Here is a 14,206-nt window from a genome sequence, read left to right on the forward strand (position 1 = left end):
CTTTAAAATCACACCTTCTAATGAACCAATGGAGCATTAGACAGAAGCATCCTTATAGTCCTGGCCATATGGTGTAGACATAATAAAACACCCATTTTTACTAAATCGTTTCTCCCCTTCAGAAATAATTTTCCTGCATGAACTCGCGCAAAATTTCTGCCTCTGTACACTCAGTGTCTTCCCCCCCCCCCCCCCCACACACACACACACACATACACACACAAACACACACACAGACAAACCCGCGCAAAGCTACATTTGTGGCTCACTCCTTCTATGCAGTGTAATTTCTAGTAGTGCTTTCACTTTTGTTAGTGAATGGTCTGGCAGCACACACTGAGGGCTTTTTCCCAAAGACACCTTGAGGTGCCATGGAGAGTGTGTATCTGTGATGGATAGGATTAAATTACTGAGGAGGCACTTTCTACTCTACATACACACTCACTCATGCACACTCACACACTCAGTGGAGTGCCACTTGGCACCCGCTTCATCGGTGACTTCATAGACCACATCATTTTTTTTCCAGAGGTATTTTAATGACTGTGTGTGCTTTTGTGTGCATGCACACGATGCAGGAGCCCTGGAGAAACCATATTACGCTGACTACTCCCCGTTGCGTCGTTCCATACACACTTTGTGCACAAGCAACTACCTGGATCTCTTCATCACCATCATCATCTTCACAAACCTGCTCACTATGAGCATGGAACATTACAACCAGCCTCAGGTAACCATGGCAACTCCTACTCCTACCTGTCCCAGAACCATAGTAATGAAGTGAAGTACAGAACAGCCACAGCGGGTTTTTAAAAGTGTGTGTGCGTGTGTGTGTGTGTGTGTGTGTGTGTGTGTGTGCGTGCGTGTGTGTGTGTGTGTGTGTGTGTGTGTGCGTGCGTGCGTGCGTGCGTGCGTGCGTGTGTGTGTGTGTGCGTGCGTGCGTGCGTGCGTGCGTGCGTGTGTGTGTGTGTGTGTGTGTGTGTGTGTGTGTGTGTGTCTTGCAGTACCTGGAGGAGATCCTGAAGTACTGCAATTACGTTTTCACTCTGGTTTTTGTCATCGAGGCCATTCTGAAGCTCATCGCTTTTGGGCTGCGCCGATTTTTCAAAGAGAGGTAATTATGCTCTCCTGTAAACACAAAGACTTGCACGAATATTCCCCTGTGTAAGTAAAATTGTCTTGATGTTGGCATAAAGATGGAACCAGCTGGATTTAGCCATCGTGCTGCTGTCTATTATGGGAATCACGCTGGAGGAAATAGACCTGAGCGCGTCTCTTCCCATCAACCCCACAATCATTCGCATCATGAGAGTCCTGAGAATAACGAGAGGTACTCGCTCGTCCACCACAAGCTCACAGACCCAACTCATGCGGCCGGTAAAGGGGCTGACGTGCTGTTTTTGTTTCAGTGCTGAAGCTGCTGAAGATGGCCACGGGGATGAGAGCTCTGCTGGACACGGTGATGCAAGCTCTGCCTCAGGTAACACACAGATGAGATGCTGTGAAATGAAAACAGTCTTTCTAACTGCTCGCCTGGTTTCTGGGACTGATGAAACACAAACTGCTTGTTTATTTAGTATCCTAGCATTTAGGATTTACTCACAGCTAAACAGCTAAACCAGGTACAAGTCTACATCTTGATTATGAGTTTTTCCACACCTGGATTTAGTTATGCTCAGTTGAGATTTTACTTTTGTCAGGTATCTGTAAAAGAGGCTGTTTAAAGCTTATCAAATACACTTTTAGCTTCCTGTAAAGCACATTTGTTGTCAAATGATCATAGCAGCAGCGTGTTATTATAATGTTAAAAGATGTACTCAATCAAATAACAATAACAGACTATAGGTATTCACACTGATGTGTTTGGGCACATTTGTTTTATTTTATTGGAGCTTTTATTCTTGCTTATTCCCATTCTGTTGTCAGCATAATCATGACACTCACAAACAAGAGGAAAATCATCCATGCCAATACAAAAATAAATGTCCCTGGAAAGCCTTTTATGGTTTAATCGCAATAAATCGTGTTGAAATTTGATAAAGAGCTGTGTTTAGGGGTATTTGATCTCTTGAATATTCTTCAGATGTTAAGTGCTATGAAGTAAACTAAAGAGTCAAATTAAGCATCATCATTCTTAGTTATGGTCACTGATTGATTTATTGATACAAATGAGCTAACATCACACAAACAAGATTTTTCCTAGATCATCAGGTGTCGAATGTGTCTGCTGGGTTAGGGTTTTTTCAGGAATTCAATTAGGAATTTTCAGATGATAGTGCATTGCAGGAATTGTTATTTAGGGTGGCTCAATTTGCCACACCCATATTAAAAATCATGACAATGTTAAAAATGTTTCCAGACATGCGTGTCAACTTTCATGTGAGTTTAAATTGTGAAAGTGTGTGAACCTTTGCAATTGTTAGCCACTGTGACTGTATTTCTTAGAAATAAACATTATTTGAATTATAACAATTTCAGATACATTTTCTGCACAGAAAGACTCCAGTACGTTGTACGCTTTAGGACATCCTCAGGTCTCAAGTGTCAGATATAGAAAATAAATGGTAACACCAATTACAGTCCCCTGTTTACTAAGTACTTACATGGTATTACATTCTAGTTTTTATTTTTATTTGTCATTCCCAGTAAATACTGCTTTACACAATAATTACACTTTATTACAATTATACACTTGAATTACACAATAATACACTTTAACTTACTATGTAATTACCATGTAAGTACTAATTAATTAGGGGACTGTAAAAGGAAGTGTTACTGAAAAATAACACCAGGTTTCATTCAGAAACCTATCAGACTTCTGACTAAATAGTTTCGGGAAAAAAGGTCTCAGAAAAATTCCATCCAACAAAAAGGTCTCAGGAAAGCCCTTATCAAAGAAAGGTCTCAGGAAAATCTCTCTCAGATAAAAGGTCTCAGGAAAATATGTTGAAACGTCACACAGACTAATGAATTCTATTTGAAGCAGCAACGTTCCACTGCCATTCCGCATCGCTGATACTTCCAGTGTGAAACCGGGGTTAGGAATGAGTTTGTCAGAAAAAAGACTCAGGAAAACAAAAGTATTTTCGTCTAATTGACTTTTTCATGAGACAGTTCTTTCTGACAGAACCTTTCCTGAGACCTTTTCTTTCTGAGATCTTTTTGTCTGACACTATTTAGTCAGAAGTCTGAGGGGTTATGAATGAAGCCTGAGGCTTTTTACTCTATAGTCTGATGTCCGACCCCTGATACCCGAAGATGTCCTAAAGTGTACGCCATACTGCATGTGTAAGATGTTGGTGGGATTTTTCTTGGGTGTTCCTGAATAGATAATTTTGTTCTTTTATCTATCTTGTTTTTAGGTTTTATCTGACTAGTGTCATTTAAAGTTCTGTTGAAGTTGACTTTATGCCCATGCAGATTATTACACACTCGTGTTATTCCTGTTGGCTGAAGTGTTCAACTGTTTATTTGATTGTAGAAAATCAAGTACGTTCAAAACTGGATCATATTTATTTAAGAAGTTAATAACAAAAAATGAAATCTGCTGCTCCCCAGATTCTCTTGAGTCACAATCAAACTATTTTTCAGGTCATGTTTTAATGCAAAACATAAGTATTGATCAGGTTTCATGCTACACTTTATATTTACATGATACTCTACTGATAAATCTTAGATAAATGTGAAATTTACTCCAATATAACATCATATTTGGCTCAAAATGTTTATTATTGAGATATTTCCCTGTACAGTCTTAGGTTTGTTTATGCTGTAGTTACTTAAAACTTGCATTAATGTAGCTGGTTTGCCTAACTAACATTCTGGCCTTGCTGGCTAGTTTGTATTTATAAACACGACCTTCAGAAAACCAAATGGATTCAGTTGTTAAAAAATAAGACAGTCCAGCTGGTCGGAGTCAATTTATAAAGAAATGAGGGGGTGGTTTCAAACTTTCGCACAAAAATATAATACCTTATCAGCTTGACTTGCATGTTGTGTGAGACAGCATGGGTATGTATAAAATAATATACAAGGTGGTGCATGTTTGCAAGAACAACAACAACAATAGCACACTAGGGGTCATTTACTAGTCCTTGGAGTTTGGCATTCAACTTAATACCATACCATACCATACCATACCATATCATACCATACCATACCATACCATACCATACCATACCATACCATACCATACCATACCATATCATACCATACCATACTATACCATACCATACCATACCATATCATACCATACCATACCATACTATACCATACCATACCATACTATACCATACCATACCATACTATACCATACTATAATATACTATACCATACCATACCATACCATACCATACCATACCATACCATTCCATACCATACCATACCATACCATACTATACTATACTATACCGTACCATACAATACCATACTATAATGTACTATACCATAACATACCATACTATACCATACCATACCATACTATACCATACTATAATATACTATACCATACCATACCATACCATACAATACCATACCAAACCATACCATACCATACCCAAGCCCCCATAATTCTGCAATAAAATTGAAGTCAACAAGGGAGTGGCAAACATTGCAGTTCCACCCTCATCCACTAGGGGCTGGCATCAGAAGTGAACAAATCCTCACTGACTCCCATGTTAAAAATGCCAATTTCACAGCAGAAATAAATATGTTTACAGACTGAATCAAAAACCCATTTTAGGTTTGATAGATCTAGTTTACATTCATGACAACTCTGAGGGGGGTGAACTTTTGTAACTCCTCTGTTCAAGTGTGTTTAAATGCTTAAAATTGTGAATAATAATGAGCATCAGAGCCACGTGACTTCAGAGCTAGCTCTGGGGAAAGGCCTCAGCCTGGGCCATTTTGACTCTCTGAACTTTAGTTTTGTCTATGTGTTTGTGTTTGGATGATAATCATGGAAGTATTTGGACAAAGAGGGAAAACTGTGGTTATTGACTGCAGTAACAGATCATCCATGCAGTTTGTGCTTCTTTTTATCAGTAAGTAAATTTATATTTCAGTACTTTACTTCGCTGGTTGAAATGCTGTGACGTTTAACTGCTTGGCCAAACATGTCGATGGGGCTGCATGAGAACCTTGAACGGGTGACCAGCCTCTCCTGTGTAGGGTTTGGTAAACTGAGTGCTTTAAGAGCTCAATATATATTACCTCTACTTATGATATAGCTGTGATACTCTATATAAATATAGAATATAGAATATCAACCTGTTTGGTCTTTATTGTGCTTTAATCAGAGGATTCTAGGATTCTTTGTTTATTCAGGGATTGTAAACACTTAGTTTTGATTCAAGGAAAGAGTCAGGTTTATAAAAGTAAGAATTTATTTTCCAAACAATTAAAACATGACAAGTTAATTAATATTTACTGTGATGGATGGATCTAGATGGAGATGTGATGTATGGTGCCTATGTGTGAATATGATGTTATCAGAACTTCCGTATATAGGAAAGCTGAGTTCTGGGTGTAAAAGAATTTGGTTTGCGTTAAGCTGTGAAGTTGATTATTATCAAAAGACATCAGATGCTATCTGTGTGTCTATTTCACCCGTTCTTGGAGACCCTCTTGGTGGATCCGAAGGTCAGAGAGGTCGGATGACCTCTGGCACCGAGGGCTGTAGAATACCGTAGCACCGACTGTTCAGTCCAGAGATGTCTCGGGTCACGACAGATGGATGGAACCGTTTGCGTCTAGACTCTTAAGGAGTCGGAACAAAATCAGCTTTGTTCTGCAGGAACCGTTTGCTGTGTCAGCTTTGCAGCAACCTTGACGGCGTGTCAAAGGTTGCTTCTGGGTTAAAGAGACTTCACTACGGACGGCCGTTTCCGTAGCTTCCTCTAGAACTCGAACTGCTGAATGATGATAACTGAACTGCGACTCCGACTGCTGAATCACCAGAGTGATTCTGTTTTAATATTCTCATGTTATGATTTGTGTGGCCAATCGGAGGTTGACGTGTTGAGGAATATTACCAAGACAACCTCAGAAAACACACCTTCTCAGATACCAAATGCTCTGATCTGTGGGTAAGAAAATATCTATGTGCCACGCGTTTGACTTAACTTTAATTTGTCCTTGTGTCTGTGTAGATGATGATGGCCTTGTCATATCAAACATTACTGATCCATAAATAAACCAATGTAATACTTCATTTCACAGATTAATCAAAGCATTTCATTTAGTGTTCATATAACATTTGTTCATCAACCAAATTATTATGTAATGATTAATTAACCTATAAGTTTTAAATGTTCACATTATATTTAAGAGTTCATTCTTTGATTAAGGAACTCATACAAGCTGAGAGTGTTCACTTTATTCAGAGGCATGAAGAGTCCTGTGGAACGATAAGGGAAACTTGAGGCCTTGAGGAGGGAACATGATTGTTGACAATACGTTATCATGTGTTCAGAGCTGCAGAGAGGCTCTGAACTCCAGCTGATGGGATGCAGAATCCGGCAGATTAAAGGAAACACATGCAGACTCGTGTCTCCATGTCGAACAGATATTGAAGGATCAAACTGTACTTAAAACTGACCATTACTGGACATTACATAACCCCCCCTTTTCAAGGGCACGGGGTCCTGACGGAAACCACGGATGGTTGAATAATCCCAGACGAAGAAGGAAAGGTTAGTTCCCAGACAAAGGCAACAGGAGTGAGGAAAGGCAAACCCCCACACCAGAGAAAAGCCAATGGTATTACCAAACTTGAAGAGGTAATTCCAAACAGGCAATGATAATTTCACTTAACATAATCCTTAGGAAGGAAGCAGATGAGCAGGGACCGTACCAGGCCCCAGGCGAACTGTAGAACTCCAGCAACCACGGCAGGAACCACAGGACGTCCAGACCCAAACAAACTGGACCCACAGGCAGCAGAATCAGGCGACGAGGCAGAGAGGTCCTCCCAGGGAGCGAGGACCACAGGCGAAACCCAGGAGAGGAGAAGAGCACACATGCAGGGCACATGAATGTCAATCAATCAATCAATCAATCAAAGCTTTATTTATAAAGCGCCTGTCGGGAAGCCCAAGGCGCTGAACATGGTACATGAGAAAAGTTAAATATGATGAATGAAAGTAGACACACATAGATCGCATCTGATGCAAAATAACAAATAAAAATGAACCTAGCACTATATGTACCTATATGTGCTATGTGAAAGCAAATTATGTGATCGGAGTTCAGGTGAAAGAAATGGATGCAGGAAACTACGTGTACTGGAAAAATGTTGCAAAAAGAACAAAATTAACAAAACCCTATAATATATGTAAGGGAAAATCAAAGCTTTGGAGCACAAATGTTATCAAAACAGAAGGGCAAAATAATCTGTAGCCCATAACTGGTCAAAATCAAAATAAAGGAGATCATAATAGAAATGACGAAAAGGAATGAGCTGTAATGAAATAATGCGGTAATGTGTATCTATGAATATATATTTAAAAGAAGTAGCAATATAAAGAAGAAGAAACACTAAATGTAAATCAGTGACGTTAGTAATCAAACCTATATGTGAATATATATACCACAGTAGGAATTAGAGATTAGTAAATAACTGGAAAAAATGGAATTTGGATAAACACAACAGTTTGTGGAATACTCCCTTTAACTGTTAAGACTTAACCATTATAGGACTCCAGGAACCCACAGCATGACCACCTCAAGTCACCCCAAGTCTGCATGTCATGGATTGACAGGAAGTACAACCATGCAGACACACAAACACAAATAAACTTGTGTAACCTGAAACAGAGAACTATGGGACAGGCGATTCTGGACAATTGATCTCACCCCCCTTTTCAAGTTGAAGGCCTAACCGGAGGCAAAGGAGGTGCAGGCGGAGGTACAGGACCGGCCGGTGCAGGTGGAGGCACCCAGGGCTTCACGGACAACTGGCACGAGAGCTCGAGATATTCGGCCACCGACGTTGCGGACCGAGTCCCCTAGAGAGGTCAACCGTGCAGAGAAGTGATGGAACAACGACAACCCCAAAGACAAACAAAGGTTTAGGCATGCAGTGAATAACAAGACAGAATCAGCGGAGGACCAGGAGTAAGACACTGGTTGAAACCTGAGACCAGGATCTGCCAACAACTCACGCAGCACCCTGTTTACCGCACCAACCCGAACCATGGTCGGACCATTGAATGTAACACGATCCACCGTAGCTGCAGTCGAGACTCGCAGACCGCTCTGATGCGAGGCTGTAGTCATGCTTGTCGTTGGTGAATCTCTGAGGGAGACCACAGAAACACTGCAGTTCTTTTAGTTGACGCTGCTTCAATTTTGGCACTTTGGGCTACCCCGGTCCCCTGGGCCCTTCTTAGCTCCTTAGGTTAGCTAAGTAGCGACATTTGTTCATTTGTTCCAACTGTAAAGGCCCCATAAGGCACAAAACAGAGTGCACAAAAAAAAGTAAAATAAACAAAAAAGCCGAGGACACACCCAACAGGAGGATTTCACCAGCCGAAAGCCAATCTGAAGATATGTGACTTCAGTTTTGATTGAAAATGCACAAGGGTCGAAGCCCGGCACACATCCAGAGGGGGTGCAGTTCCTCGGCTTATAGGGGCTGTGCGCTTTAAAGCTTCAATGGCAAATCAGCAAAACAAGCTAACTTTTAAACACGAAAACAATCACAGAACTCTCATCCCTCTCGTCAGCTATCATCCCTAGACCACACCCCCTGATACTGGAATGATAATGAGCCGCACGTGTATAGCTCCTTTCAGAATCAGAGGACTTCAAAGCGCTTTACACTACAGTGTATCATTCACACACACATTTGCACACTGGTGGGGATGAGCTACAATGTAGCCACAGCTTCTCTAGGGCGCACTGACAGAGGCGAGGCTGCCGAGCACAGGCACCACCAGTCCCTCCGAACACCACCAGCAGGCAAGGCGGGTTAAGTGTCTTGCCCAAGGACACAACAGCAGAATTCTCTGTCCGAAGCCGGGCTCAAACCTGCAACCTTCCAATTACTGGACAACCTGCTCAACCTGTTGAGCTACTGTTGCCCTAACCCACATTGCCACAGTAAACAAGAGAGCACAAAACACCCGCCACTGTTTTCTAGGTCCAAACGTCTTTGGTTTTCTGTAACTTCAAATGGTGTTGCTCTTTTGTGGTCTCTACGGTTTGTCCTAAAGTTCAAGTGAATCTCTCACACCAGTGGTGTTCTGTTGTAAAATGCGCAAGCACGAAACGAATGGAGGACCTAAGTAAATGTAGAATTATGGTGGGTCGGCGAGACAGACAACCGGGTGGTCCAATCATTCCCTGCAAATAGTCAACATCACATGGATGCGCACATCATGTCTATATTGAGTCCATCGGTCAATATGTAGGACGACCATACTAGGTCTTTGTACAGTGGGTTGTTTCGGACCGAGCTGTATTACTGGCTGAGTTTTTAGACAAATGCAAAACAACCAGTTCATTTTTTTTCTATACAATATATTTATAATAGCTGTACAACGTTAGCATGTTGTTGAGAGGCATGAAAAATGTTTTAATCTTGCTTGTTTTGCAGATTTGCCATTGTTGCTTTAACTTCTTCCACCAAAATCCTTTGCAAACTTCATCCTCTCTAGACGTCCTCTCCATCTATGCAGGTGTTCCAACACATCAGTGAGAGTAATTTATCCACGATCCTTCCCTGTTGCCCACGCTGCAGACTTTCCTTTGAAGTGGCTTATTGCTGCGAGGGATCAAACCCAGCATGTAGCTGCGATGTCCGAATGCTGTTCCCCTGCACTTCATCAATAGATTCATCCATCATCTGATCGGACCCCTCTGTGCCTCCCACTATGAAGCAAAACAAGCCAAGTGCTCTTAAAACCAGAAACAACAAGCAGGTTTAAGCTTCATCAGGGCTGGATCCAGGCTATAGCCATGCACTTGTGTTTTCTTAAACTAAAATCTGATTTTACTCCAGGGTGTTGTGATGGCTCCTGTAAGTTTAAACACACACCAGAGCAGTATGGGCTCTTTCTCACTGTTTGCATGTGTGTGCTGCTCTCAATGTTTGCTTGTTCATGTCTACTTTTTCAGTGTATCATACCCTGTATATATATCTGTGTGTGTGTGTGTGTGTGTGTGTGTATGTGTGTGTGTCGTGTGTGTCTAGGTGGGGAATCTGGGTCTGCTCTTCATGTTGCTGTTCTTCATCTATGCAGCACTGGGAGTTGAGCTCTTTGGAAAACTGGGTTAGTGTGTATGTGCGTGCACGTGCAAGTGCGTGTGTGTATGCTTAGAATCCAATGCTGAATCAGTAATGTGTGTGTGCGCGTGTGTGTGTGTCTCTATTGGTGGATTACGTAACAAGAATACATTTTGTTGACTTGCGTACGTTAACTGTGTCATTCAGCGCTGTAATCTACAAACTCCTCTCTTTTTCTCTCCTTCCTTTCTCACACTTCTTCCTCTAATACTCTTCATCGTTTTCTTCTAGAGTGCTCAGATGAGAACCCATGTGAGGGTCTTAGCCGCCACGCCACCTTTGACAACTTTGGCATGGCTTTCCTCACACTCTTCAGGGTGTCCACCGGGGACAACTGGAATGGGATAATGAAGGTTAGAGCTCTCTTCCTCTTCCTCTTCTCTGTGAAGTTCTAAGAAGATGGATAAATTGCACAGTGCATGTTTTCTTCTCAAAGCACTGGATACGAGGGATGAGTGGCGTTCAGCAGAAGGCAGATCACTGTCTTTATGACTGACTAAGAGGGTGTTAATAACTGTTCTGTGACAGGCTGAAGGTCTCAGACCACGCTCAGATCAACATCTCCTCCTGTTGGAGAGGAGAGGAAGTACCACCTCGAACTCAAATGCCCCACAAAGACATGATTCATTTATTGGACATCATATTTGACTCTATGTAAACAACGGTGTTCAGTACAATCCAGAAAAGTCACTGAATGGTTTTTCAGTGGGATGCAAACATTTGGGCAGCTTTGTTAATCTTCATGATTTTCTTTTGTAAATCATTGCTTGTTACGATAAAAAAAATTCAGTTGTTGGGTGTAATCTGTAGGGTGTCATTAAAGAAGACATACCATGACTTTATTTCTTAAGTTATAATAGTTCTATGGTTGATACAAAACAAGATTGCTACCCCTCTAGCAGCAACTCTGTCTTGCACGTGAGAGGTGGTTCTATTCCTATTTCCCAATTTGTGACATCACAAATGGGAACTTTTTTAAACTACTTGTTTTAGGCACATAATTACTAAAACCAAACACTGATAGAAAATACTGTACATTGATGTTTTTTCAAAGGGGGGAAGTTTTATAGTGGCAGTAGAGATGGGACACAAAGGCATGTAAAATGCTAGTTTTTGCATAAGATGTCCCCTTTACATCTGCAGAATAGTTGGATGGCTCCCACTCCCCCTGGAGAACATCAACAGTGTGTGGAGTCTCATGAGAGCCAAAAACTGAAACTACTGCCCACTCGCTTCTGCCTGTACAGCATCAGTTGATCCACTTTCTTGGAGTATGAGATAAAGCTGTCTCCTCACCCTGGACCATCAGAACAATAAACAATACACCCATTAAAGATCAAAAATTAAATAAAAAAAATCCTCAGACTTAAAATCCAGTTTTTACTGAATAATTTAAACACTGGGGCTGTGTCCAATTTCAGGGGTTGTGTGCTCATGAGGTTGGACTTTAAGACCAGTGATGTCACAGCGCTGCAAAGAAGACTGTCCAAATTCAAAGAGTACTCAGAATTCGGCTGTAAAATCCATTCTTCTTTCCCCCGATTTTGAGAACAGGTGCGGTGAAGTCTCCTCACCTCTATAAATCCCGAGATGCACTGTGGGAAATCACACAGATGGATATGAAACACAGTAGCGTTTTCATGTTTTTCAGTAACCCAAATTACTCATGTCATTAAGCTAGCTTAAGTTGACATGAAATTGGTAAGAGCTTTTAGATTTAAAAAAGGCAAATATACCAGCGTATCGTTGAGACTCAGCCTGACCTGCTGTAGCTCTTCAAACAGTAACAAAGCAAGGAAAACGTTTAAAACGTGCAAGCTCCATTTCTGCAGCTTCTTCTTAGTGCAGTTGCTAAGTGACAGGAGGACATCCGCCAAAGTAGGGGCAGGACAGACTGTTCAAATTCACAGATGTTAACATTCAGTCTAACCAGACACAGAAGCACACGTTCTCCTGAGACCAATGAGGAATGTTGTTCCTACTAGCTCTTGTTGTTGTTTCTATTGATCTTCACCAGCTCAGTGGCCTAGTGGTAGACTGTCCACCCTGGGACTGGGAGATCGGGGTTTGAATCCTGGTCAGGTCATACCAAAGACTTTAAAACTGGGACCCAATGCCTTCCTGCTTGACACTCAGGTGTAAGGAATTGGATTCGGGGTTAAACCACCAAATAGTTCCCAAGCACAGCCACTGCTGCAGCTCACCGCCCCCCTCCATGGGGATGGGTCATATATGGAGATGAATTTCACCAGTGTGTGATGATGACTATGGGACTTTAACTTTACTAAGTAGTCTACCTGAACCATAAAAAGGGTGATGTTTTTTCACCTTTTGTGCCAAAAGCTAACTTTTCTCCCAAGTGTACTGGTACCAAAAATTATAGAGCTCTTTTTTCAGATAGAAATTCATTTTTTGAAGGTTGTAGTGTAAGAAAACTGACAAACATAGTGACAGCACTGTGGACAGGACAGTAATAAGGGTGCTACAATGCTTATGGACTTAATAATCCTTAATAATTTGTGCGGGAATTGATAATCTTAGTCCAGTTATCCGTAAGAATTGTTTCATTATCTAAATCTTCTCCAACTGATGTCTTTGTGCAGGACACGCTGCGTGAGTGTCGACCACATGACCGCCACTGCCTCAGCTACCTGCCCCTGATCTCGCCCGTTTACTTTGTCACCTTCGTCCTCACGGCTCAGTTTGTGCTCGTCAACGTGGTCGTCGCCGTTCTGATGAAGCACCTGGAGGAGAGCAACAAGGAGGCTCAGCTGGAGGAGATGGAGGAGAGGAAAGAGATGGAGGAGAGGAGAGAGATGGAGGAGAGGAGGGAGAGGGAGGAGGCCTCCCGCCGTCTCAGCACCGTATCGGTGGGCGGAGACCTGGAGGGGAACTTTGACATACCTGTCCAGGTGAGAAGACGTGGGACTGTTTGTGTGTCTGCATGCAGCTGAAGGAAGTAGAGGTGACAGCAGCACTGGTTGATCTCATGTGGCAGGTGCAAGTTGAAGATGAGGAGAGTTCCCATGGAAACCGGGTGAGGATGGGACGCATGCTATCTCTCCCTGGCGACAACTACGTCCTCCCACCCAGATGCTCTTCTTACGCTCCCATTGGCCACGAGGCCGTCTGCGGCTACAGTTACTCTGGTAATTTGCCTGTTTATAGCAGATTAAATTGAGAAACAGCTTATAGGGCCCTGTAACCACTAAATGGCTGCAGTAAAGATTATTGCTTCCATAAAAAGCTTAGACAGCAGTTAAGATGTGATGTGGTGCATCAAAAGAGACCGTTACTGCAGATGTAAAGAGTTTTATGTTATTAAAGGTTCAAGACAAATTAGTCAAACTGGAATTTGCCATCAAAGCACTTTGGTGTATTTATTTTTCCCCCATACTGCTGGTGCTTTTGCATGTTTAGTTTTCAGTTCTGGGTGGTGCACTGGCGAGGCTAATTGTTAATGCAATCACACAAAAGAGAAAAAACATTGAAAAAAATCTGCATAATACTAAAAAAAGACAGTCCCGTATAAAAAGAGAGAAATTCTTGACTTAAACAAAAAGAAAAACATCAAAATCATTTGTTGAAATGTTATCCAAGGATCTGAATTTAAGCATCAAAAACCAAAATGAATAACTTATTTCTGTCCTTTTTGAAGCTAATCCTAATTGTGACTACGGTAAATTCATGTGCAACAGAACATACAGCTCAATTAATTTTGTAGATAATTTGCTCAAATACCAACAACTAAATTAAACGGTGTAAATATCGGTTAGCATCTAAAGTCACTTTGCACTGAGAGGCAAATTGTGTCTATGCACACATGTAACGTTTTAATGCATTTAATGATTTATTCAAACTGTCCTGGAAATGGAAATCTACATACTTTGTGCTGCCAGCCTGCAGCTTCAAGGG

At 41.6% G+C, this 14,206-nt stretch overlaps 1 protein-coding gene across 1 annotated transcript in view; it reads left to right on the forward strand.

Moving 5' to 3' along the window:
- LOC107388593 (voltage-dependent T-type calcium channel subunit alpha-1H) overlaps window positions 1-14,206 on the forward strand; it is a 126,363-nt gene that overhangs the window by 103,937 nt on the left and 8,220 nt on the right. Inside the window, exons 26-33 of the mRNA XM_070550132.1 lie at window positions 579-730; window positions 1,005-1,114; window positions 1,197-1,330; window positions 1,410-1,480; window positions 10,199-10,277; window positions 10,523-10,644; window positions 12,895-13,203; window positions 13,290-13,440. Of these exons, the coding sequence (XP_070406233.1) occupies window positions 579-730; window positions 1,005-1,114; window positions 1,197-1,330; window positions 1,410-1,480; window positions 10,199-10,277; window positions 10,523-10,644; window positions 12,895-13,203; window positions 13,290-13,440 (1,128 nt within the window). The remainder of the gene's footprint in view (window positions 1-578; window positions 731-1,004; window positions 1,115-1,196; window positions 1,331-1,409; window positions 1,481-10,198; window positions 10,278-10,522; window positions 10,645-12,894; window positions 13,204-13,289; window positions 13,441-14,206) is intronic.

Source organism: Nothobranchius furzeri, chromosome 4 (genome assembly GCF_043380555.1).
Source record: "Nothobranchius furzeri strain GRZ-AD chromosome 4, NfurGRZ-RIMD1, whole genome shotgun sequence".
NCBI lineage: Eukaryota > Metazoa > Chordata > Actinopteri > Cyprinodontiformes > Nothobranchiidae > Nothobranchius > Nothobranchius furzeri.